Source organism: Xiphophorus hellerii, chromosome 6 (assembly GCF_003331165.1).
Source record: "Xiphophorus hellerii strain 12219 chromosome 6, Xiphophorus_hellerii-4.1, whole genome shotgun sequence".
In the NCBI taxonomy this organism is placed as follows: Eukaryota; Metazoa; Chordata; class Actinopteri; order Cyprinodontiformes; family Poeciliidae; genus Xiphophorus; species Xiphophorus hellerii.
The window spans coordinates 8685501-8711235 of record NC_045677.1 but is presented as its reverse complement, the minus strand read 5'-3'; the positions used below and the strand labels follow the sequence as shown (position 1 = coordinate 8711235).

The 25735-nt window shown below is 41.8% G+C and overlaps 1 protein-coding gene across 3 annotated transcripts in view; it reads left to right on the top strand.

Annotated features, from left to right (window-relative positions):
• Positions 1–25735, top strand: part of cdh24b (cadherin 24, type 2b) — a 226333-nt gene that overhangs the window by 157187 nt on the left and 43411 nt on the right. For all 3 annotated transcript variants that reach the window (XM_032565534.1, XM_032565533.1, XM_032565535.1), the window contains one exon: positions 17808–17989. In XM_032565534.1, the coding sequence (XP_032421425.1) occupies positions 17808–17989 (182 nt within the window). The remainder of the gene's footprint in view (positions 1–17807; positions 17990–25735) is intronic.

The following is a 25735-nucleotide window of genomic DNA, read 5'->3' as shown; positions in this document are numbered from 1 at the left end:
GACTGCATTGTTGTTTTTCTGTGCTGGGACACGTTTTCCTCCTTCACCTGCATTTCCTGCGCGGAGCTGCTGGCTTGCACACACGGACGGAGGCGGCAGGATGAGCGACATTTGGCAATTTCACCGAGACTCAATAGATGACGCATCCACAGAAAGTCACTTTGCTGAACATCAGCGAAAAGTGTCGAGTCTGCAAGTTTATGACAACGCGAAAGGCAGCCAGGCGATGCCACCCCGGGACGCTGCTTTTGATAAAAGAAAAGACTGCGAACGGCTCAGACAGGACATGATGTGAAAGATTTTTGGGTTTTTTTTTCCTTGTGGTCTCGTTCAAAAAGTTTTTTTTCCATGTGGTCTCGTTCAAAAAGTCATGGCAAAGCAAAAAACGCACGCCACCCAGTGTGACATAACGGAAATAAATCATCCGAAAGGGCATACAAGAGGATCACCGGCTGTCTAGTCGTGCACAGTAGGAGCCAGATTTGGCTCTAATATTGACCTTATGAAACAATAAAGAAAGGTCAGCCAGCTAAGTCAGATTTTGGCTTTAGAAGAAGCTCACATGCATTGGGTCGTCTCTTTAGGACGTTCAAGTAAACACAGATGAGTGTGATGAGCACTTTATTTAGCCAGACCTGCAACGTTTTTATCATCTCATACAGGTCATAAATGTTAGAACTCATTTAACTGGATTTTTATCTATTTTTTTTTAGCTTTCTGGCATTAAAACTTCATTAACTTTCTCTAACTTTTCTCTATTTGATTAAATGTTAGCACTCAGTCTCTCAGAGACGCATTAGAGCTGCTCATTTAAACTGTTGAGCTCATTTCTGCTGGTTTCTTGGCACTCGCCTGGCTTTTAAGCACACACAGATGTTCAACATGGTTTGAAGTTTGGACACTTTCGAATGCAACTCTGCCTTATCCGTTCTAAAATTAGTTTTGATTTATATTTGGGATCGTTGTCCAGTTGGAACACCCAATTTACTTGAGGTTTAGCTGTCTAGCTGATTATTTGGTTAAAAAAAGAGAAAAGTAATCATATTTAATAAATTAGAGTATTCTTTCTCATGATGAAATTGCAAATTTTAACAAGATATTAAATACACTTCCCATTAGGCTCACATTTCTAATATAAATGTTTTTTATGGGTTTCACCATAAGTGGAAGATTATAGTAATTAATAGATATGAAGGTTTGGAAACATAATTTGTATGTTGTGATAAATAATTCTACATGATATGTCTCATTTAGTGAGTGGGAGTTACTGAAGTAATTTAACTTTTCAATAATATTTCATTTTATTGGTTTGATACTGATTTCCTTTTTCTTTGAGTTCGGGGTCAGATGGTGGAAACTTGAAAAGAGTTTGGTGAAAATGCAAACGCATCTCAAAACTCACTTCAGAAGAGTTGAAGTAGGCTAAGATTATGGTTTTAGAAAGGCTTCAGCACTGCTGGAAATCTGTAAAAATATACCTAAAAGCAGGATCTGTGCCATGAAAGCAACTAAGTAAAAGCAGCTTTTCCAGTTTTATCCAGCAAGAACTACACCAGGACTTTGTTGATTCTTATAAAAAGTGCAAAGTTTCTACATCAGTGCGAAAGGAAAATCCAACTAAATATAATTTCTGGTGTATTCCCATATCTGAGACTGTCTGTATAAACATTTGCTCTATAATCATTCCGACTTGGGAGGGAAAAAAAAAAGTCCAGTTCAAATCTGTTATAATCCCCAAATTAAAATATTCATGCCTGGGCATAAACTTCTCACCATCTCTTCAGTGTGGCTCAGATCTTCTGATTGTTGGTAAATAGCTACTGTATATCTCTCTGCATGCATTGACTGTAAATCACTTTGCCCAAACATGTGTGTTTTGTGCATTTAGCTTAAGCCATGTAGAAATCTGATCCTGCGTCCTCTCTCCATACTGACAAATTGCTGTTTTCGTTTGAAAGCCATCGTTCTCATTTAGGTGTATCCGTGTCCGCGCGCCGTCAGCCCTGCGGGCTCGAAAGACGCTCCGTGTTAATTAATCCCGACTGCTGGTTCTGAACCGACAAATTCCAGGAGGAGGAGGGGGAAAAAAAGCCAAATTAAGCCTTTTGATTTAAAAAATAAAAAAATAAAAAAATCCTGACTTATTTCATCTAGTGTTAATGCTTGGTTGAGGTACAAGAGAGTAATAATGATTACTGTGATAACCCAAACAATTAGGTAACAGGCAATAATTCCCAGTAATTGGTATTCCCTAATTAAGTTTTACATGTGCAGAACCCAAATAGGAGACGGAGGAAATGGAAATGAAAGGAGAAACTAATTAAAATGGAGGTGCCTAATACTAGCATGCTTTTTATCCATTTATTTTCTCCATCCCTCTGTTTCTCTTGCTCTGAATTAATATTTCATCTAAAGTTCAGTGCTTTCCGCTTCAGTAGACAGTAAAATCACTGCTGGAAACAACATAGCTCTTGGTCACATCTCACTCTCTCTCCCTTTCCCCTCCCCCCCTCTCTTTTTCTGTCTTTTCCTTCTTCTAAAGTCCTCTTTTATTCACTTTCAGTCTCTCTTCGCCTTTTCTTCACTTCTCTTCCACCCCTGCCTTCCTAATCTTTAGTGCTTGTTCGTTTCTGTGGCTCTTCTCGTCTCTCTGCCTCGCAGGTGGAGGCAGATGTCGGCCACGACTCTGGATGTTGTAAACTCTTACTTTTTCCCCTCTCCCACATCAGTCAATCATTCAGCCGCAGCTTGCCTGCTAGCTTGCCGCAGCGTCACGTTATCGTTTTTATCTGAGCGCTTTAAAGTCAGCCAGTGCACAGCCTTTTTAGCCGCCTCGTATTGGGGGTGAGCTGGGGCCAACATTTATCATCTTTTCATCTTTTGCAGCCGTAATACGTTCAAAATGACTAGGCAGTATACGTCTTTAATGAAAACCTCAAGTTGCATGTCACTTTTTCAAGTGCAACGTAGATGCCCACACCCGTCACTTCACCCAGAGAAGAAACCTTTTGGGACGTTTGGCTTCTTGCTCGCTGCGTAGAACTCTCATTAGGAGTGAAAACGAAGATTACTGGACAGTAAAACACTGAAGTACCTACAGATTCGTAATTGTACGGTATAGTCGCCTGAGATCACTTGAAAATAATGATGGGCTTCACAGACATCAGACAGGTGTGAATTTTCTTTTAACTAATGGTGATGCATTGGATGTCTTTCTGGGCGTATATATATATATATATATATATATATATATATATTCATATTAGTGATGCGTAAAATGAGGCCTTTTAAAAACCTACTTATATGTGAGGTCTGTCAGTGTCAAGAGGTCTTGTAAATGCTTCAGATCACCAAATAAATTTTAATATCAGACAAAGTTAACCTAAGGGGAAAAAAATGTACCCTATGAAAAAGTATAAATGCCCCATTGTTAAGTCATGAACTGGATTAGCCACATTTTTATGGTTCAGTTTTAATAGCCACACCGAGGTCTGATGAACCTGTAGAATTAGGAAATCACTTAAAAAAGAACCTGTGTGACAACTCAAAGTCGGTCAAAAGACCTGAAAAAGTAACAACTTATTCAAGAACAGACGAAAACGATAATTGGAGGGTCTACAAAGCCATTTCGGGAGATTTGAGACTCCAGCCAACTTCATAAAGAGCCATTAGCCACAACCGGAGAAAACACTGATTAGTGGTGGCTACCAGAAATACTCCAAGATCACGTTGACTCATCCAAGAGGTCACGAAGGACACCAAATCAGTTCTGAAGCACTGCAGACATCACCCACAACTTCTATGGTCAATTCAGCCATAAGAAGGTGACTGGGAAAAAATCAGTATTCATGAGATAGTTGAAGAGAAAAAAGCCCTACTGACCAAATACAGACCAAAGGCTCGTCTCATTTTTACCAGAACACCTCTTGATGATCCCAAAGGTGTTTGGAAAAATAGTTTAAATGGTGGAACTTTATCAGATTCAGGGACGGTCTTGGGGAGTCACACAGTTAGCACTGTGGGAACACTGCAGCTGTTGGCCACCAACGATGCTGAAGACCTCTATCCTGAGCAAGAAAGCTGAGAATCGCAAAGCTAAGAAACGCTATTGATCAGGGCTAGCAACTCCAACTCCTGACTCGCTACCGGGGAAGTATATAGTATGTGTGTCTGAGGGAGATTATTTTATACCCGAGGCTGTGACGCAGACATCAGCCAAGAAGTACCAAATGGCGCCATGTGGCGTAAAGTTGCACCATTGTGAGCAGTAGAGAAATTCAACAGTGGTAGCCACCGTTTCACTCAAAGACCAAAAACATTTACTCAAAAATGTCAAAATTTGCTCTAAAATTCAAAGAGTGCACCCTTAGGAACTTATCAGCAAAAAACAAAAAAAAGTGTTTATTTGGGGTTTAGCTACTCTTTAAGATGATCAACCCCAAACCAGAAAAATGGATTTCGGATTATGAAAAACACACTTTCTAATTTGTGAAGGCTTGACTCATCTGACACAAACTTGGGTCAGTTCAACTGTTAAATCCGGTAAGAACGGATTTTTAAAAAGTGCGTTTTTCTTCGTTTTGCATTGGTATAGATGTGCCTCAAGCACACAAAAAGAACGTCGAACCAAATGTAAAGTAATTTACTACTGATTAGTAATGATACTTAAAATCACTAGGAAGCATGTTGTCATATGATTAATTAAGGGCACCTTTACACTGGGGGAGGCCCTGGTTACTCTCTCTGTGACCTAGTTAGCCTGTTCTAGCTGGATCTCCAGTTTCTTTGGAAAGTCGACCTCAGCATGAAGGTAATGATGACTCAGCTAAGCTCTTAGCGCTCACCTTACAGGCTGTTCTCTGCTATTTTTCATTTTCCAAAGAAGCTTTCTTCTACCCATCCTGTACGGTTTGCACCACGATTGGACCATAAGTTGCCCTCAAAACATTATTTGGCCAACTTGGATCAGGATTCAGCAACGCATTTTGAAATAGGTTTGCTGTTATCATAAAGATGGCCATGACTGGTAAAAAAAAAGAAAAGAAAAGGGGGACAGCCCAGCTTCAGGTTCTTAATGACTGTAGAAGCTCAGAACCCTCTGGGAACTTCCTCAACCCATATTGGGGAGTTCACTGCTTCTTAATACTCCCCAGAAGAGCTTTTCAAAGATCATCTGAAGTCTGGCTGACGTTTAACGTCTTAATTCTGCCTCCAGCAGGTGTGAAGGGACCCAGCAGATAATTATGAACAGATCATTTTAACATTGCTGAGAGGATTTGACACCGTGGAATTTTCTACCTCAACGACAAGAGGGAAATTCAATTTAAGTAAGCTATTAAACAAAAAAAATGACACCTTTATCTTTTTATCCAAATTCAGGGATTGATTTGAACATTGATGGAGAATATTTATTCTTTAAAGCCTTTTCTGAAGTAAAGAAAAAAAAAACATGGATCGGACGGGAACGAATGTTTTTAAGATGCTAAAAGGCCGTTAGCCTGGCTATAGGCTTCCTATGCAGTTCTGCTTGATTCAAATCTCACTTCCCAGCATAATCTGGGATTTCTACTGTTCACTTCGATTCCTTCAGTAGAATTTCAACTGGGCCAATCGGCGAACAGAAGGAGAAGTTGTGAGCGATGACTCCGATTTGTAGTCCGCCTGTATTTTTAGCAACGACAGCGGAGGAACTGATAGAAGCCGTTCAGTCTGTGTTGGTCACGCTTCCGAATACCGAATAAACAACAACAGCTGCCTCATTCGGACCAGCATTTTTCTGATCCTCAGCGGAGGACGGCTGTTTACAGCGCAGACGATTTCTGGCAAGCTTCGTAGCTTCAAACTGCCGCGTTACGTACGTCAACGATAAACGTTAGCGATTGAGTAAAGTCTCAAACTTCAACACAGGCAATCGTTTCTCAATAGCTGAGCGGCTAGCCCCTCTGTACGAACCGTAGGACAAGGACCTGATTTTTACCAAACAGGCAATACAACTGAAAAATATACCGATGTACAACCCGTTGTTTCTTAGAGGAAGTTAGCTACGAGTGAGTATTGAAATATTTATAATATACAATGCTGTTTAAAAATAATAAAACGTGTAATTTCTAAACAATCATGGGTCATTTTCATCACCTTACATCCTTCACAGCTCCAAAACTGATAAAGAATTGAAAAACAAAACACTTTCTCTGAAGATGTTATGATCAGGAATGTTTTGGGGTTTTTTTAAACTCTTCGTCTCTTTCGCCGCCGGCAGTTCTTGTAGGGCCGTTAAAGTCGGCAGCAGGCAACTAAAAGACACTAGATTGGCTCCGCGTTGGCACCTGGGTGCGCCCACGCCTGTGTGCTTCAGGGCGCTCATTCACACGGTAATGGATTATCGAACGCGCACGCACTCGGGCACACCTCACATTTTTACTCCTACTCCACACGGCGTGTGAACTGAGCTCGGTAATGGCTAATGGCCTACCTCTGTACACGGCAAGTTAAGCAGCAGCAGCGTGCGGCGCTCCGCAAGGCTTGCCCCGGAGCCGGGGAAGAATAAAATCCTCTCTATTTTCTTATTAACCCCATGAGTACTGAGATGGAAGGCATCACTTACACTTTCACAGCATTCAGTCTAATTCCACCCCCACTGCGCCTTTGGAAGGATGGAAAAATAAAAAAAAAGGAAAACCTCTTTAGATGGCAGTTGCAGGACTCTTTTCATCCCTCTATCCCTCCTTCATCGGTCTGTCTTGGTGATGCCTAAATCACAGTGGGCTCGTCTTGATCATCCCCGCCGTCTCGCTGACCTTTTTCCTTAAACCCTCTTGGGTATAAATACCTCTGCGATGGACTCCTCCAGCCCCACGCCCGCCACCCTTTCACCAAAACGGATGCAAATTTTATTCAAGCTATTTTCAAAACCACTGCATGCGCTTTAGCCAGCTAGACATTTTTTTTAATGACTTCCCTAACTCGCAGCCTTCAGCCACCAGCGGCATCACAAGAAGCATGCCTCCTCTGCTCTTCTGCCTCAGATAAGATGTGGTGGTGCGTGTTCTCTTCTTCTTCTTCTTTTTATATATATTTATATATTTCCACTTAACCCCCCCCCCGCCTCTCATCTACAAGTGCTTTTACAGCAGAGTTTCTTGTCCACGCTCGTCTTCACAACGTGCGGTTTCTCATCCTGTCTGTTCTTTTCTTCACGTCTCTCTCACACGATGGCTTTCATTTTACATTTATTAGAAATTTTATGACACCCCCCCCCCCCCCCTCCATCCCACACCTCCCCGATAACCCCTTCTTAATTCTTTCAGTCAGATCACACCGCCTTTATCAGGCAATTTGTCAATTTTAGGTCTTTTTCTGCACTTTTAAACCTGTATTAAAATGCAGCCGCTCCAATTAACACCCACCACCTGTCATTCTGCTTCATTTCCAGCTTGTGCTGCTGCCGCCAGCGTGGCTCTAAATCATCAAGTCACCTGCAACAACTCTCAGTCCCTTGCAGCAACTTATAAGGCTACTGAATGCTGTTTATGATTTGATCGTCTCAAATCTATCAAAACAATCAGTCTGAAGGAGTAAAGTTTTTGCCTTAATTTTGGGTACGTCTAACTGCATAAATTAATAATATGTATATTGAGAAACCCAATATTGATAGATTAGTTGAAATTTAATGAACAAATTGGAACTTGACACTTTTAGAACCAATCACTATATTATTGGTAATATATTCAATGGTTTGTGCTTAATTTGGAGTTAATTTGTCCTAACTGTAATAAAAATGAGCTTTTGCACCCCCACTACGAATCTGATTACAGGATTTATTTATTTTTTTTTTGGTTTGATTATAAAATCAGACTCATTTTGTCACTGGAAGCCAATTTTGGACGAAGCAGATGAATTTGCAGATGGTGAATATTTCTATCCAGTCGTTGTCCAGCTGGGCAGGTTTGACTCACTGGTGGTTCCTTTCCTGGCACCAGCTCTTGAATGTTTTGGTGGATTTTTACTAGGATTTCAAAACCGAACAGTTGTAACAATGAAAGTTTTTTTTTTTTTAGTTCTGGTGACCTTTATTTGCAAGTAAAGCAACAGAAATGGGGGGAAAAACATGCTGCATTTACAGAGGACGGGATTTGAACTCGAAACCACTGCGCCGTGCAAAACCCAACAGTTGATAACACTAGTCTCAACAGACAGCTTGTGCAACTTCTGCTACCAAAGCAAAACAAATTGAAACCTGTCAGAACTTTACAGATTATATGGTGAAAAAAAAAGGTTGCTACCGATAGAAGCATTGCAGCCAGATCTTAACCAAGTTGACAATCCTGAGTAAAGGCTGGTTCACTTGTTGGTTCGGCTGGCAGAAAAGAGCCTTCGTTTTGAGAAATCTCTTGACGCGTACTCAGATTTCGAAATAAACAGCTTCTGTTCTTGTTTTTGAGAACGTAGCGGCACAATCTGTGGTAGAAAAGATCATTTGAATTCAGTCTGTTACCATAATGGAGGCCTTCTGCACACAACTTAGTCAGAGAGAGTGAAATATTCAGAATTACAGAGCCGAGTGTTTTATGCAGCTACACCCTTTCAGCAACCCTGCGGTGTGCAGCAGTCATGGGGGGAGTCGGTGCAGGCGAGTTGAGACAGTGACATGAAGAGGAAGAGCCTTTTGCTGCTAAGATGGGCCCATCCGCAGCACAGGAGCGCTCCCCGTCCTTTCCGTGGGACAATAATAGCCAGCTCAGCTACATTAGTGAGATATTATGAGCGAGGCTGACATGTCCATGCTGCTTCTCGCAGCTCTCTCTAATGGCTTCAGCCGTGTGAACAAAAGCAGAAGACAGGTCGTCCGCGCGCTATTTTAAACCCGAGGTGTGATTTTTATCACAGGCCAACCTCGGCTGCTTTTTGAGCTTCTTTGATTTGTTCGCGTACCACTCACTTTTTCTCCTCTAACCTCTCTACCCATTTCCCCAACTGGCTCTCTCACTCCCATCCCCTTCCTCTCTACCCTCCTCTGTCTCCCAGTCCATCACAGGTGGAAATGATGCATGGGTTTTGTTGCCAGCTGCTCTCCAGTGTGAACAGAAAGCTGATAATGACTAGGGCTAGCCTACTTTACCATCATCACACCCCCTTTGTCGCTATTCTCCTGAGCGCTCCCCAAATGTGACAAGTGTGCATTAGACAGAACAAGGCTGGAAATGTTCTCTGTCTTGGTGTGTATGTGCAAAGAGAAAAAAAATAAAAATAACTCCAGAGCATGTTGTGTCCTACTTTGCCACACAGTCCTCTCCAGATCAATAAGAACCGCACACTCTGATTTGTGAATAACTTTGCTAATTTGCTTTCTTTCTTTTTCTTTTTTTTTTGTACCCCTCCAGGGGGTCTTTTTTTGTGGGCTCTAGTGTCCCTTAAATGACAGTAGGCTGACAGGAAACAGGGAAGGAGAGGGGGGAAGACATGCAGCAAATATCGTCAGGTCCAGGAGTCGTACCCGCGACGGCCGCATCGAGGACTCAAGGCCTCCAAATATGGGTCGCACTAACCACTACGCCACCACGGCACGCCCTCTAATTTGCTTTCTCACTAGCAACAGGCACATTTATGTTCAAACTGCCTTCATTACAACCTTCTGGTGTTATGTCAGTCCCAGATGGTAGGCTTGGTAATCACGCCACATAAACTGGCATTTAGCATTGAGTTATTGGCACTTTCTGTCCCTTTTCAGCGAGCCGAGCCCCGCACGGCCATGTGGGCATTGACAAACTTTGTCGACTGTTAAATAAATTCTCCTGAAAATGGTGTGCTCTCTGACTGCTTTCATATGCTTTGTAATGTACAGTACTGCCATGGTTTGGGTTAACCTGCCAAAGTACAACAGAGTATGAAACCGTACCAGGAGTCACCTACGGTAACTCTGTCAAAGACAGTTGGGGTGCATTCTGATCAGCCTCGTTTCATCCACTTTAATCAAACTCCAGTGTTTGCCTGGAAAGTCCATTTAGATTGTTGAGGTGTGAATGCGCAATTGGACACAAAAAAGGCAAAGTCTGGTCCGCTTAAAAACCTATTATGCGAGCGCTAAGCAGACCAGAGACCCCTTCAAAAGCAGGAAGCAGACTAAGGGGCAGGGTATTCTGGGTAAATGCAACCAAAACAAACACAGAAGTCTAACACTAGACGGAGAAATGTCTTGTGGTCTTTTACAAATGGCAAAAGAGAAATCCTGCAACTGCTGAAATTCCAAGCCACTCCATTTTTGTTTTGCATTTTGAGAAGAAGGAAGTTGCGCTCAGTGTCTTCTTCTGATGTTTTCGTGTTGTTTCCTTCTGTGATTCTTGATGCAGCGCCACCACAGGCGAGAGGGTTTTTCAATTATTTTGTGTTGCGCAATACAGTGCGATGTGAAAGCAATCCGCACCAGCTGGAAATGTAACAAATGTTACTGATAGAAGTAACATTAACTAGGTCTGGCCTAGACAAGGGGTCCCTAGAGGGGACCAGGATGGGAGGCAGAATATGACTTCAGGGATCCAAGCCTTTATCACGTCTGATGAGAGATTCAGGCCCTCTCCTGTTGAGTATGGTGTATATAGGATTATATAGCCTGGTGCCCCTGTAAATTATATAGTATTCTGCCCCAGTCCTTGTTGACTCATGGTTGCTAAAAACTTTACAAGACCGACTGATTTTAGTGACATAGTGGGTGTAAAATATTGAATAAAATGTTGTACTACATGACTTACTTTATTTTCACTCTTACATTTAACTTTATGACACACAAAATTACAAGTGGATCGTCCATCTTTTCTCCAAGTGTATTCTGGGTAAAGCTTGTCACCAACCGTCCACCAATGTCATCAGTCACTTGGCAACAGATGGCAAACTAGCTAGAGCATTTCTATGCGCTGCTGGTTCAACGAGTCAACCAGGCTTCAGGCTCTGAGTTGAAATTGATAAAGTGTTAAAATGATCCGATCGCTATCCGCGGTTCTGAACTGATTTGAATTTGTGTTGTTTCATCGTTAGTGACCAGCAGCCTGATGTTTCTGTTGTTCTCTTGGTTTGTTGTACTTCATGTCAGATGGATTTCAGAACGACATAGTTGCTCTCTGTGGAGGTGAAACTTGTAAGCTCCGCTGTTGCGGGCATGTCCATGTTATAAAGTTAAATTATCATGAGCTTTATTATTTGGGTATAAAGGGCCCGGTCATTAGCCCCGCCCCCCGGCCCGACTCTGACTTTATCCGCTACTGGCAGGTGTGCAAACATCCTTAAGAACCAAGAAAGGCAGAGAATGGACTTATTTGGAATAAAAACTATTCGTCATTCTCTCCACAAAGAGAGTTTATTTATGCAAGAGTGGCAAGAGGAAAGCTATTGTTGAAAGAAAAACATAAGAGCCTCCACCTGATTAACGATGCACATTCATGTTGGGAAGCTCCAGACAAAAATCTAATTGAGAGTCTGTGGCATGACTTGAAAATTGCACAGAGGTACCCATCCAGTGTGATTAAGCTTGGGTTATTTTGCAAAGAAAACTGATCAAATATGTCAGCCCCCACATGTGAAAAAAAAAAACCCCTGGAGATCTGCAGCTGTCGGTTTTACAAAGCGTCCATTTAAAGGCGCTGAATGCAAATGTGTGTCGAGCTGTTTGGAGTTTTTTTTTTTTTCCATTTTGAGTATGTACTGCTTTCTGTTGGTGAGTCTCATGAAATCTCTGCAATACAAACTATAAATAATTTCTAGAGGTATGAATATTTTAGGAAGCCCTGTAACGGTCAGGCAAACACTGACTGAAAGTCGCCAAACACAGGTGAGGATTCCTCATACAGTACACAGCATTTCTGTCACTTTATAGAGATGAATAGGGGCCACGATTTTGGGTTTGTGTCATGAAGGTGGGTCGTATTTCGCAGCGTTGCAGTCATTTGGTATGTGAGCGTTCCCACCCATGTTCTGTTTTTCTGAATTGTGGGGAGTGAAGAGGTGGATATTCATAAACACAACTTATCTTAACATATATTTCTAGTCCTTTTTTTTTCATTGAGAAGATTTTGATGTTAGACAAAAATGTTTTCAAACGGTGATTTGATTTATTAAGTAATCAATAACGGCTGGTAGTTTGACGGCTGGTAGTTTGTTTTGTCCTCGCTGTTGTGGACCTTCCTTTTAACAACAGTAAAGGGTTTTCCACCATGATCAGCCGGTTGACATTCAGAACTTGACGTGTTCAAATTTAATCTCAGACTTTTATTACGTGTCTCCAAAACATTTGTATTTACTACATGGTGGTGGAAATCCTTGTTCGTGTACTGTTGTTGTCCTGCTGCCCTAGTGTGTTTAAGCCAAATGGATGGATGGATGGATGGATGGAGGGAAGGAGGGATGGATGGATGGAGGGAAGGAGGGATGGAAACAGAATAAGTCTGTAAGGGGGCAAATACTTTTTCACATCACAAAACCAGTTCCCGTCCTTCATCTCCACCAAATCGCGTCCAAATCCGACCATTTGTTGTTTTGCTATAACAATTCTGAGCAAGCAGCTGTGGGGCAGCTATGAAAGATTTTTATTGGACTGTTTACAACGCGAACATCTGATTCATGCCTCCAGCAAATGTTAACTTCCTGTTATGGTGAGTGAAGCTCAAATTATGAGGTTTCCTTCATCTTCACGGAGCGGTTTGTACCTAAAGAGCAACCACAAAATCAATGTTGTAGTGAAAGTCAAATAAAATCACCTATTATCAAGTGGCTGATTTTTCCATGGACATTATGCCCATTTTTAGTCATTTTAGTTACTATTTGGGCCAAGAATAATTCAATTTACTTAGAGAGTGAACTCTCTAAGTAAATTGAGAGCTCACTCTCAATTAGAGTGTTGACATGTATGTTAAATGGAAAAAATTAAGAACCCCATTGAAAACTTCCTGGTTATTCCGCCAAATATTGATTTCTGAACTCTTCCTGAGTTAAAACATTAGTATTGTTGTTTTTAAATGAATATGAATGCATTTTTTAAAGCCTGAAAGCGCTGCATCTTTTTTATTATTTTTGATTTTCTGCAAATAAAAACTACATTTGTGCTTGGAATTTCAGAGACATGTTGTCGGTACTTCATAGAATAAAAGAACAATGTTCATTTCACTCAAACATATACCTATACAAAGTAAAATCTGAAAAACTGTTCATCTTAAGTGGTTTCTTCAATTTTTTTTTCCCAGAGCTGTATATAAAAAATAGTCAACTATGTCCTGTTTTTCTTTTTCTGAGTTTTTGAAAAGAAAATCATATAGCTCCACAGTCACTGAAATCAGTCATCTTTATTTTTCCCTTTTTCTTTAAAGTAGCTATTTGATGCAAGCAAATTGAAGGTCACTGACACTTTTAACATAGGAGTTTAAAGAGTGGGAAGGACTCCTTGACTGCATCTACTGGAGCACCTTGAGAAAATTGCAGAAAGTCTGCAGACTGAAGAAAAATAATAAATAAAAAAATAAATAAATCAGGGATAGAAATAAGTGGCCTAAAGAGCTGGCTGGACGGCTCATGGTCCCTGGGCGCTCAGAATCCAACAATGGGTTTATTGCTGCTGTCACAGTTACTGCTCAAAATGTGTGTGGAGGAAATGACTTGGTTCCAGCGAGCAGAATCACTTAGACATATTAGCAATAAGAAACAAATCCCTCTCTTGTTTATTTTTTTTTTTTCGAAGCCCTGAAAAATAAAGCTAACTCTCCATCAAATTCAGAAGAAAAAACAGTTTATTCCCATTCCAATAACGAGCACTGTGCTCATATTCATTAGTTTATGACAATATTTAGAGTGATACTAATTTGGCAGTGAATGCTTTCACTGAAGTAGGTCGTGGATGTCGAGCTCTTGCCACAGCTGCTTGTCCTCGTCTTGTCACAGCTGCTTTTGGAAAAAAAAAAAAAGCGGGGTGGTGAAGATCATAATGTCTTCGAACCCACACATTAGATATAGACATTATTGTGTAGCCCACTTTATAAGCCTGTGTAGAATCGCTCTCTATCCTCAAAAACTCCAGAGCGGACATTGGAGAGTGAGAGCACAAATATTTCATTTCACATGAGACACTTTGAATTGCTTTGTTGGTGAAATCTGCTGAGACAGGAGTGGATTTTCAGTTTAACCCCACAAATTCATGCTTTTTAGTTTGAATTTGATTGGTTGAACTTAAGTTGGATATAACATTAATATAAAAGGAAACTAAAGGAAATGGTCACAACTCTGCTTTTTGCGGATGAAGTGATTTCGTTCAAGTCTTGGCTCTCGTGAAGCAGTTCCTCCAAGTCTAAGTTGTAAAACCATGGAGATTGATAGATCAATGCCTCTTCTGCCAAAAGGCATAACTCATGGCGTATGCATTGTTTCGGTATGTTGTGGTAAAGAAGGAGCTAAACCAAGAAGCTTCGTCTATATTCTTACACTCACCTGTGATGCGCGTGGAATGGATCATGACTGAAAGAACAAGATCGTGGACAGAAACGGCTGAAATTTGCTCCGTCTGTAGGGTGGCTGGTCTCAGCTTCAGACATGGCTTGACATAAATCAGCAATCGGCCATCTGAAATGTCTGGATAACGAGTGAATTCGGTGTCTTATTCAGGCGTTCGAGCGGCAAACCCCTTTCACTTTGGAGCAACTTCGTTTTGCCGTTTTGGGCAAATTGTCGTCAGCGATTTTACAGAAGAGAAGAGAATGATGCCCAACTTTTTGTGAACTGTGCGATGCTGTGAGGCTTCTGCTGCAATATCCAGAAATAATAAAAAAAAAACATCATCCTCTGACAACTTCCTGTCGTCTTCTTTGTTGTTTTCACCAGTGGTAACATTGGATTGTTGATCACGTGACTTAGAAGTTTTTCCGTTGCAGTTAATACATCTATTTCAATATGGCAGAAAAAACACCGCTTTGTTTAATTTTATGGCTGATGAAAACTCGGCTAGCGTCGGTGGTTTGGGAAACTTGCTTTTGTAAGTAAGTTCAACTGGGAGAAGACCCGACGGCAGACGTAGAACACATTGGAGGGATGTTGTGTTTTCTGACCCGACCACAGACGGTGAAAAAGATTGAAAAATCCCCCATCATTCTCTAGGAATTCATGAAATGTAGCAGCACACACAAATGTTCACACCATAGATGTAAAGCAGCCTATCACACTTCATAAGCATGCATATAGGAAAAATAATTGCCTCAGCAGTAGATAAATGAAGAAAGACTCGATATTTCATCTACATATTTATGCATGGAAAACTGTCCACAAAATCTATTGTTGAGATGCATTTGTGACACCAGAAAAAAACAACAGATTGAAAGAAACAAAAATGTTTTGTTTTGGGTTTTTTTTTAACTCCTACAATGTCATATTCTGTAGCAGATTGGAAACAGGCTTTTGATAATAATAACTACTCATAAGCCAACCTCCACAGATTGGACCTCAGCGAGCGTCTTCAGGGAAGGACTCTCGCTGCCAATAGACGCTTTGACATCTGAACCGAAACTCCGATCGGCAAACTGACACCACGTTCCCTCCTTGTTCTGCTGCGATGTTGTCACGTTTGCAGAATTCACCTGGCTGCCTGTTGGCGCTGATATGGCCTCGTTGAGGCGCTATCTGTCTTTCATCCTGTCAACCCCGACGTGTTTGTTGAGACGTTGTTCTCTGTGGTGTTTACAAGTCTGATCTGGTTCCTTTAGCCTTAGCCGAGGGAGATAACAGCCGATGTTCGATGTGTGCGCGCCGAACCCGTTTCCTCGATTTCTACATTTCTCACAGACCATGTTCTTGCCCGTGGCAGCTCTCTCTCTCTCTGTCTCTCTCTCTCTGTGTGTGTGTGTGTGTGTGTGTTAAGATGAGATGTCTGGATAATGTGTGAATTCAGTAGCGTGGGAGTGTGTCGTTTTTAAGCCTAAAACGTTCCCTCGTACCTTGTATTTTCATCACAAATCAGACGTAAACTGCAAAGCCAGCAGATGGATTCATGAAGTTCTGCTTTAATGTACACACCACTGGAAAAAAAGAAAAGAAAAAAGCATGTTTTAACATAATGGCAGCGAACAGGAAAGACCCCTGTTATCTTAATGAATGCTTGTTAGGCAGGAGGAAGAAATGGACAACTCTGGGACTAAAAAGCAGATGATTGTAATGAGTAGGTGGCTCAGTTCATCAGGTTTAAATGGGAGGTAGACCGAGAATCTCCTTTCACTGCAGTCTGTTCTTTCGCTCCATCACCTCTTTCCTGTCTTCCAGTCCTAGCCTCCTTTAATTTAGTTATTTTTGCAGCGAGTTTTCCGTCTTTTAATAATATCCTAGCGGCTAGCGCTCAAGCGTGCGCGCGGCCTGCCCTGTCGCCCCGGCCTTCATCCGCTGCGCTGATTTAAATTAACAGCTGGCCTTATCTGTTAATACTTACAACAGCAGAATGTTGTAAATATTAGCTCGGCACAGGTGTGGGGAGTCGTTCCGAGGACGTAGCGACGCATTTAGTTGACAAATTAATTGTGTCGAGCGCTAATGACGTGACGCGACTCGGACACCTTTTGCGGAGACTGCCACCAGGTGCCAAGCGACACGGGATTGGTGGTGAAGCAGTTCATGCTTAATGTTCAAAGTGCTGGATTAGTAATAGGGAAGCATTTGAACGGAAAGAAAAAAAATGTAATGAGCAAACTAATTAGTGCTGAATGCAGCGGTGATGGATATCACCGTATGCATACGTAATGTGAAATTGACTGATGGTAATAATGAAAGCTGAATAATAATAATAATAATAAAAACACTGTCAAAATGCGTTTTACCTCAAGTGTTGCATTGTTTCCAGATATACATTTATGTGCATATACACGACCCCAGATCATGGTGCTGCCACCACCGTGTTTCATCGTAGGTATGATGCGCTTTTGGTAATGTGCAGTGTTGTGTATGTTTGGTTGGATCAATTTCACTTCCTCCTACAAGTTTGAATTTTTTTTATTTTTTTTATTCAATGTTAGATGTTTTCACTGTCACAGTTGCTAGGCAACAGCACATAGGTAAGGGCTGGAATACATGTGAAGGCTACACCGCCCAATTTCACAGTCCCAGTCAGTTTTGCAGACCCTAAATCTGAAAACACCCACAGTGCTTACCTCTTGCTTTGTATCTAACTCCTGACTGGTACCTTTGTTCAATAAAATCACTTTGATATTTTTGTAACCTCTCTTCAAGCTACGGCTTTAGGATGCTAGCAAGCAAATGATGATTAAAAACTCCAAATAGGACAGTTTCAGTTAATTTCAGGTTAATTCGATGAACTATAACTGATGTGACCTTTGTACCAAGAAAAAAATGCCATTTTATTTAATCAGAGGATCAGAAGGATGTTTTAATTTTTTACCTTTTTCTTCTGCACAGTTTTCTTTTCAATTGAACATTGAAGGATAAATCTTGTTACTTTTATATGTCACAAACTGGGAAATGGCAATTCTTTTAGTGACTGTTGCTATATTTGCATGCAAATTTGTGTATGTACTGGATGTTGCATCTAAATCCTAGTCGCATATGAAACCCCGTGTTATTAAAAAGAAAAGTAATGTAGTATAAACGGTCAGGGAAGGCTTCAACTACAAAAACATTTTACCCAGTCACCAATGCTTTGGACCTCAAGACAAAAAAAAAAGAACAGACAAGATGACTCAACAATATTGGGAATCTTTCTATATCATTTATGGGACAATTCCATATTTATTTAACGGGTGGCGCTTCAACCCTAACGCGTGTCTCCGTGCGTCTGCTCCCAGGCACGTGGTCCTTCTCCGTTTCCGAGCTCGCCATCCCCGGCGCCGAGATCGGACGCATCTCCGCGACCGATGCCGACCTCGGCGAGAACGCCAAGCTGGAGTACACCATCCTGGAGGGGGAGACGGGGGAGACCTTCAACATCACGGCCATGAGCCAGGAGGCGGTCATCACCCTCAACAAGGTGAGAGGAGGAGGACAGAGGATGACGCGGGGTCAGGATGCAAGTCCGGTTACAAAAAACCCCCCAAAAAACCGAGAAGGAAAACGTTGATTGTGTGTTTGGGAAAGAGGAGAAAAAAAACTAAAAGAAACCCCCTCCCCCTAGCTGTGTGTGAGAGGTTTTGGAGAGCATAGGCAGACGGGGAACAGATGATGAGGGGATGACACAGGTAACGTGGGAAGGTCTTTAGAAGAAAGCTGTTTAGAGTCAAAGCATAGCTAACAACATGTTGTCTAAGCCCATTAAAGTAGAATTACCTGGAAATAAACAGAAACCACTGTAAGCCTGTAAGGTTTTACGCAGTTCATCAATTAGCAGCCTCTTCTCTCAGCTTTCTTTCTTTTTTTTCTCCTTCCTGCTTTTGAATCCAGCTAATCTGTATTCATCCTACCTTTTCTCTGCATCCCTCTCCCATCGGATAGGCAGCCTTTTGATGGCTTTCTGACAACAACAAGCTCAATTTCTTGCTTGATTCACTCGCAATGAACCAGACTCCCTTTTTTTTCTTAATCAATATTTCCATCTGTTTACAGCAAACACAATGAAACATCTGTACGGAAATCAATTAAAGCGCCGCGCATCTAAATGCAAATGCCTCCCTCCGTTTTTTTTTTTTTGGTTTTTTTGAAGCAGAGTGCAAATTACTGAAAAAGTGTTTTGACCACCGCTGAGGTGTGTTTTGACAGTTTGCGTGGATTGCTGAGGCTTTTTGCATTCCCATTCGGAGTGCAGCTGCCTAATAGATCCCCGTAGCGTAACGCTGGATCCCTTTCAGTTTCAAAGCCGCCTGCCGTTTCCAATAATCACGCTCCCGTGAAACCGACGCTCGCGACCGGTCTCCGATCGGACACGCGGTGGAGGAGAGGCTGTTGTGGGAAGCCAGTCTGCGACATGACACTTTCATGCTAAATGAGCTCTTCAGAAGCCTCCCCGGAGCTTCAATGAAAACACACAGAATTCATTTTTAATGATGTCAGAAGTGTGTCTGATCCGCGGGGTGTCAGTCACTGAGGGTTTTTTCGAACATGACATCGCCGCTCAGCATGTGCTAAGTGCTCTATTATTGAGGCAGGCATGCGCGCGCTGAACAGGCCTGGACCCAACAATGCGGTCTGTCTCAGTTCCCCTGCAAACATTTTCAGGTTTGATGTCGTTCAGCAACACAAAAGTAACTTGTGATCTTTGAGGCGGGAGAAAAAAATGTTGTCATTTGTGTTCTTCCAAATGAAAAAGGGGCGGTGCACATTTTGTATTCGGCCCCCTGAGTCGAGACTTTATAGAAGAACGTTTTGCTGTAATTAAAACTACAAGTTATTTTGTTTGTTTTTTCTGGAGTAGTTTTTTTTTTTTTTACAGGATTTTCACATCTAAACGTTGAAGTTTAAGCCATTCTTCTTTGTAAAATATATTTAGCTTCCAACAGCAGTAGGTAACTTTTACAAAAATGAAATTTTATTTAATTTTTTACATATTTGTTAAAACTATCCCTATTTCGTGACAGTATTACACAAGTCAGATATTCTGTGAAAAAACTGAGCTCCTCTTTGCTCTCCACGGAAAATTTGAAGAGATTATTTCTCGCGCTTCAGTTTCACATACTTCTTTGAGTTGGTCTGTCTCATAGAATAAATATAATTTATGGAGGTTTGTGTTTGTACTCAGGACAAAATGTATGGACATTATACCGAAGCTCTGTACATGTGAAGGAAAGTTGACAGAACTCGATAGTAAATTGAGTAAACTCTTTAGACAGCTCAGGGATCCTTCAGAGGTTTATTTAACTTTTCCACTCTGTGAAATCTCAAATCTGCTTTGGGAGAATTTGATTATATGTCTAAACTGTTTTCACCCTGACAACAGCTACCTAAAGAATAAAGTAGGGTGTGCTAATAAGTCACTCTGATGTTTATGAGGATTTGATATTTCGAAAATCTGGATTTGATTTTTTTCTTCTTCACTAACGCACTCTTCGGGCTTCCATAAATCAGAGTGATGCCAGTCTGTCCAGGGCCGGCCATCTTGTTTTACAGCTTGCGTTTGGTTGAGCTTTGAATTCAGGTCGACTGCCAGAAGGGATGATTGAAATAAAAGTTGTTGTTTTTTTAACATATCCATCATTTGTCCTTTTAAAAAAGGAAAATAAGGAAAAAAATTGGGCTAGAATTGGTTTTGGGTATGAACATAACCACCAAGAGATTTTATTTTTCAGCTGTTTTGCCCAGCCCTAAAATAAAGTCAGGGAAGCTTATTAACCAAGAACCTCATTCAGCGATTCCTATGCATCTCCAGACCTTTGAACTTATTCTTTTAGATCATACTTTTAGTTTTCACAAAACGTTACCGGCACGGCAATGAGTCATTAGGTTTAGGGCTTAATTTGTATTTTTTTATTATTTTTTTTAAAGTAGTCTGAGTGGTTTGAAAATATTTTTTTTGCCCTAACTGAATTTGAAAACAACTTCTTTTTGTTTTTTTTCTTCTTTTTTTTATTATAGGCTTGCTTTGTACAGAAAATGACTATGGTCACTGAAAAAAATAATTTAATTGTGACTTTTTTTCCTCCAAATTCTTACTTTAATGCCAGAATTGTGCATGTAATCTCATAATTTTGACATTTTCCCCTCCAATTCTGACTTGTTTTCCCACAGAATTTTGAAATTAGTCAGATTTCTAACTTTAATCTCACAACTTTTCCTCAGAATTCTGACTTTAGTCTCAGAAATTAGGATTCCGAGATTAAAGTCGGAATCTTTTCATTTGTCAGTGGCCCTAATCCTCTCGCGTAGCGTTGATATTAAAATTAGCTTGCCTCTGAAACATTTCAGACAAAAGTCGACATTTTACACGATCTTTTCTGATTTGTTGCTTGTAAGCCTGTTGAGACGCAGACTGATGCATGTAGATGAAGGATGCAGGTGTGAATTCAACAGGGTGTCACGTTACATACAATCCAGAACTTGAGGGCGACATGTAGAGCAGGGACTCCAGACCCTCTGAAAGTCTCTTTGAAGAGAAGCAAGTTGATGAGGGGGAGCAGGATGAGGGCGGAGGGGGGGCTGTAAGACGCAAGAGGAAAGAAATGGAAGGTAAGGAGCCCGGAATGATGAGGGAGAAAGAGACGTGGGGATGAAGAGATGGCAGCAGTGAGGGGAGCGTGTTTAAATGAGGTCCTGCAAGGCAGTGACAGGAGAGAGTGCACTATAACAAGGGAATAAGAGGCAGAGGGAACTAGAGAGAGAGAGAGATGTGCAAATAGACAGAGAGAGAGATGCACAGACAGCAAGAGCTATGAAATCAGTGACAGCCTCGCACAGAAAAATAAGCACAGCCAGAGAGTGAGAAGCGCGGGGAGGAAGAGAGGAAGGCATATAGACAGCTAGGCAAGCAGGCTAAAATGGGAGGGAAAAAAAACCTAGTCGGGATGAATTTAACACAGGGAGAATATCTTACAGGGAGAGAGGAGGACATTGGGGCAAAAATATGACAGAATAAGACAGAGAAAAGGATGTGTTTACCAGGGGAATCGATAGCGTACAACAGGCGGGGGGGTAAATTGGACGTACAGTAAACAACTGCAGTGAGCGTATCCCGCCCACAACGCCAAGACAGGGACCTGCAAAAATATTTCCTGCTTTTCAAACTTTTTTTTCCATTTTGTCACGTTGCAACCTCAAATATGTTGTGTTTTCTTAGGATTTTACCACTGACGAACACACAGCGCAAAAATGGTCTTGAACGCATGAAGACATTAAACGCATCAAAATTTGAAACAGTTTTTTTGTGGGTCAAACGACTGGCAACAAACGGGCAACAGCGTGGTGTTTGTGTAACTTCAAAGTGAAAAGAAATGAGACGCGCTTTCCTATTTTTTTTTTTGCTTTGCAAATTAAAATCTAAAAAGTGCGGCATGAATTCATAATAAGCTCCAGTCTTGAATCGTTCGGTCTGAGTCAGATTAGAGGGAGAGAGTAGGCGAACATCCTTTCTAAGTCTTGTTGTGGGGTTTTGTTTTTTTTATTTTTAAAAGAACATTATTTAAATGTAATATATTTTAAAGCTTCAGCTCGTACAGATGTTACACAGACACAGATTACAAACAGCGTCGCATAAACGACAAATAACAGACGGCAACACTCACTCATCTTCTGCCTCGTCACTTTCAGGATGGGTTACATTTGATCTGCGGTCGAACAGGCGGTACTGTTCATCGGGAACCTCGGTCTCAGTATCAAAGATGATATTCTTCCACAACAGAAGTGATGGCGGCTCATCACTTTGTCATCGTTGCCGTCCCGACCTCCATGTCAATATTGTGTTCTTTATGTATTTTTAATGAATCAGGTACAAGTCCCAACAGACACGTTAATGCATCAGGCTACAGCTTCTGTCCTAATCCTCAGTGCACACGTGGGACCAAGCTGCTGAGTCTCCTGACGAATCGAGAGAGAGTTGTAGTTCCCCCTGAGTTCTTTACACTTTAAACAGTTTCGACCAAACCCCCACAAAAATGCATATTTGCTGTACATTCATGGAGATATATTAGCTTTATTTATAACATCATGTCACTATATCTGTTGCTGATTGGTACCATAGCTCACAGACATTTTTTTTAAAACAGTACACACCAATAATTATAGTTTTATTCATGCGTTTCATATTGCCATGGCACCCCTGTCTGATTAACTTAGTAGGCAGGCTTGTATACTTAAATTGTTGGAAGTTATTGTTTTCCATTGTTAGAGGAAGTGCAAACACAAGTCAAGACTCGAGTTTTGAGCTTTCTCTAATATGTTTTCCTCCGACATGACCTCGTCTTTAATTCCGTCTGGAAAAGAGAAAAAAAACATCCACACGGGCTGATGCCGCCACCACCGTGTTTGACATTAGGGATGATGTGTTCAGGATGATGAGCATTGTCAGTTTTCTGCCACACAGCATTTTACACCGTAGTCTCTGAAGGGAAAGTTGTTGTGCACGATTTTATTCCGGGGTAAGAGAGGAAAAATGAAGTTGAACACGAATGAAGGCCACACTTTTCATATTTGTTTCTCTTGCATTAAATAGGAAAAGACGCTTGAAGTTTGTGATGGTGACGTGACGAAATGCAAGAAAAGTTTATGAAGTATTCGCCTTTGTTTTGTTTTTAATCGCTTTTATCGGTCTGCCAAGACACGACGAAAGGTCGTGAAATTAAGTTGGTCCAGGTTACTGCCATGTTTGATAGAAAAGTAAGAAAATCTAAATCACTGAGCTCTTGGTGGTTCGTTTGGAATCTTGGGAATAAAACTAAAATGGCTGCCTTTTGTTCCTGTTGGAAGCTTTTTCCACCAGCTCCCGCCTCTTATTTGAAGCCCTCGTGAGTGAATAAACGTTGCTGATATCTGGACAATTAAGAAACAAACAGCTGAGGATGCATGAAAAGGGAGTTAATCCTTTAAGGGAATACACACTTTACTAAAAAGAATGTGAAGAGGTTCATAACTTTAATAGAATTAAAGTAAACAAGGTGTTAAATTGGCGCTAAGCTACCGTCGGTTTGACTTCATTAAACCCGGAAAGGAAAAAAAAACAGAAGGAAATTTTGAATTTTTACGCAGGCATTTTATGTGCACGTTCAGGGTATGTTGTAATGACTCGCATACCCTTGTGTTCATATTTTGGAGCAAAGACGGCTTTCGCGCGGTGAGAAATTTAAAGCGGATCGAAAAATCCGTTGTTGTGCCTACAGGGAGTGAAGGGCTTCGGAGCGGAACCACTTGTGATACCAGAGCGCGCTGGACTTGACCTCCACTGCTGCATCGCAGCTGTGGGCAGAATCTCTCCCGCCGGTCGTCTGCAAGAAGGGTCCTCTCATGCACGGAGGCCGCGGTTGGGTAGTGAGCGTGGACGCTCACCTACACATGCGAGCTGAAGCCGCGGAGAAACACAGAAGCCCGCATCGATAACGCACACTTGACCTCGCGGCTCCCCGTGTTTAAACTGCCGGGGAACGGCAGAGAACTAAAGGGAGAGCAGGAATGCAGCGTTCGCCTGTGCCTCAGAACGTCATGTCAGACGGGAGGTGGGTGGGAGCTGCAGGAGGGTTAACAGCAGATTAGGAAGTAGCAGAGATGAGAGAGAAGGGAGAGGGGAGAGCAAGGATTTGGGAGACAGTTAAAAGAAGGCTGCAAGAGAGAAGAGAATGTTTGATGACAAAATGGGGAAAAGGCTGAGAAAAATTTGGAGAAATGAAGACTGAGACAAAAAGGGAAGGGAGCATCACAAAGAGGAGGATGGGTGAAACCGGGGTAGCGACTTGCAACGAAAGCTGGGTCATTAACACCCTGCGAGTCTGGAGGTAGGGGGGGACTGAAGCCGTCTCCTGCTTATCTCTGCTTATTTCCCGTCAGCACCTGGAAATACAATTTAAACAAAGGAATTCTCCCACTTTTCTTCTACCCCTCCAACCTCCACCCTGCCATTACGTCTCTCCCAGCCCTGTCATCATCAGCTCCTGCCTCTTTGCATTCTGCTCTCTCCCTGTCTGAGCTCCTCACACGTCAGACGAATACAGAAAAAGGGAGCGAGACGCGACGGGCGTACATGCGCGTAAACACGCTAACGCAGCATCTCTCCCCGGCTGCCTCGCCTCGTCCTGCCTCCGCGTTCTGTCTGGAGGCCATGTCAGGCCGAGCCCTCGGCTTGTCTGAGGGTCTGACTCAGTCCGGGTACGCGTTTGCGCTCACAGACGGTCAGTGTCTGTCCGTCTTCACGAGTAGCGTAGTCGGAGTTCATTTCCACTTTTTCGTCTAGTTCATTTCTCAGTCTGTTTACATCTCTTTGTTTACCGCTTAGAAGTGATTCGTAATGAGAGGAAAAACTGACAAATTAGCTGCAGAATTAGCATAATGGTTTTTAGTTGGCAGGGTTTTTTTTAAACATTACTCGACACCGTTTCCTGTTGGTCGAAAGGAGACAGTGGTGGGAGCCGTAAAGCTACAGTAGGTACAGTTTGTGAAAAATATGTCTTTTACATAATTTGTTAAAACTATCACTCTGTACTCACAGTGTGAAGTGAGACAGATAATATCGAGCTCCTCCATTTCCTCCCATCTGCAGAATTGCTCCACTCTCGGTCAGAAACAACCAATCAGAGCAGAGGATGGTCTTAGCGCTGTCAATCAGGCTTGTCTATGTGCTTACACGTTATTTACCTTGTACGTTTCCCACAGGAAGAGCATTAAAAGTGCAATTCCTCTTAAATAATTATTGGCTTCTGTGTAAATAACCTACCCAGTGCAGTTCATTAAAAAACTGATTTTTTTTTTTTTCATTTTCTTTTTAATTGGTCTTTTTAAGCTAGTAGATGTCTCCATTGGTCTCAACCTTTCTGACCAGCTGACCTGGATTTCCACTCAAACAGCGGTGTACCAAGTGAGTCCTCTGTAGCTAGCATACTGCGTGTTTTAGTTTTTCCCAGTTCACACCCCAGTCAGATCATGGTTCATCAACACGGCCTCTGCTGAACCCGGTCGGCTGCCTTGGAGCAGAGACATCTAAAACCTGATTGGAGCTGGATACTCGGGCGCTAAATGAAGAGGGTTAATGAAAGGCAGTGGAGATTTTAACCAACGGGTTAAAAGCGTAATTGGAAAAAGCGACAATATCTCTCGCCAAAGTGAAGTGTGTCTTGCAAACTGCTGTCAGAATGCTAGTTTAGCCCAAGCT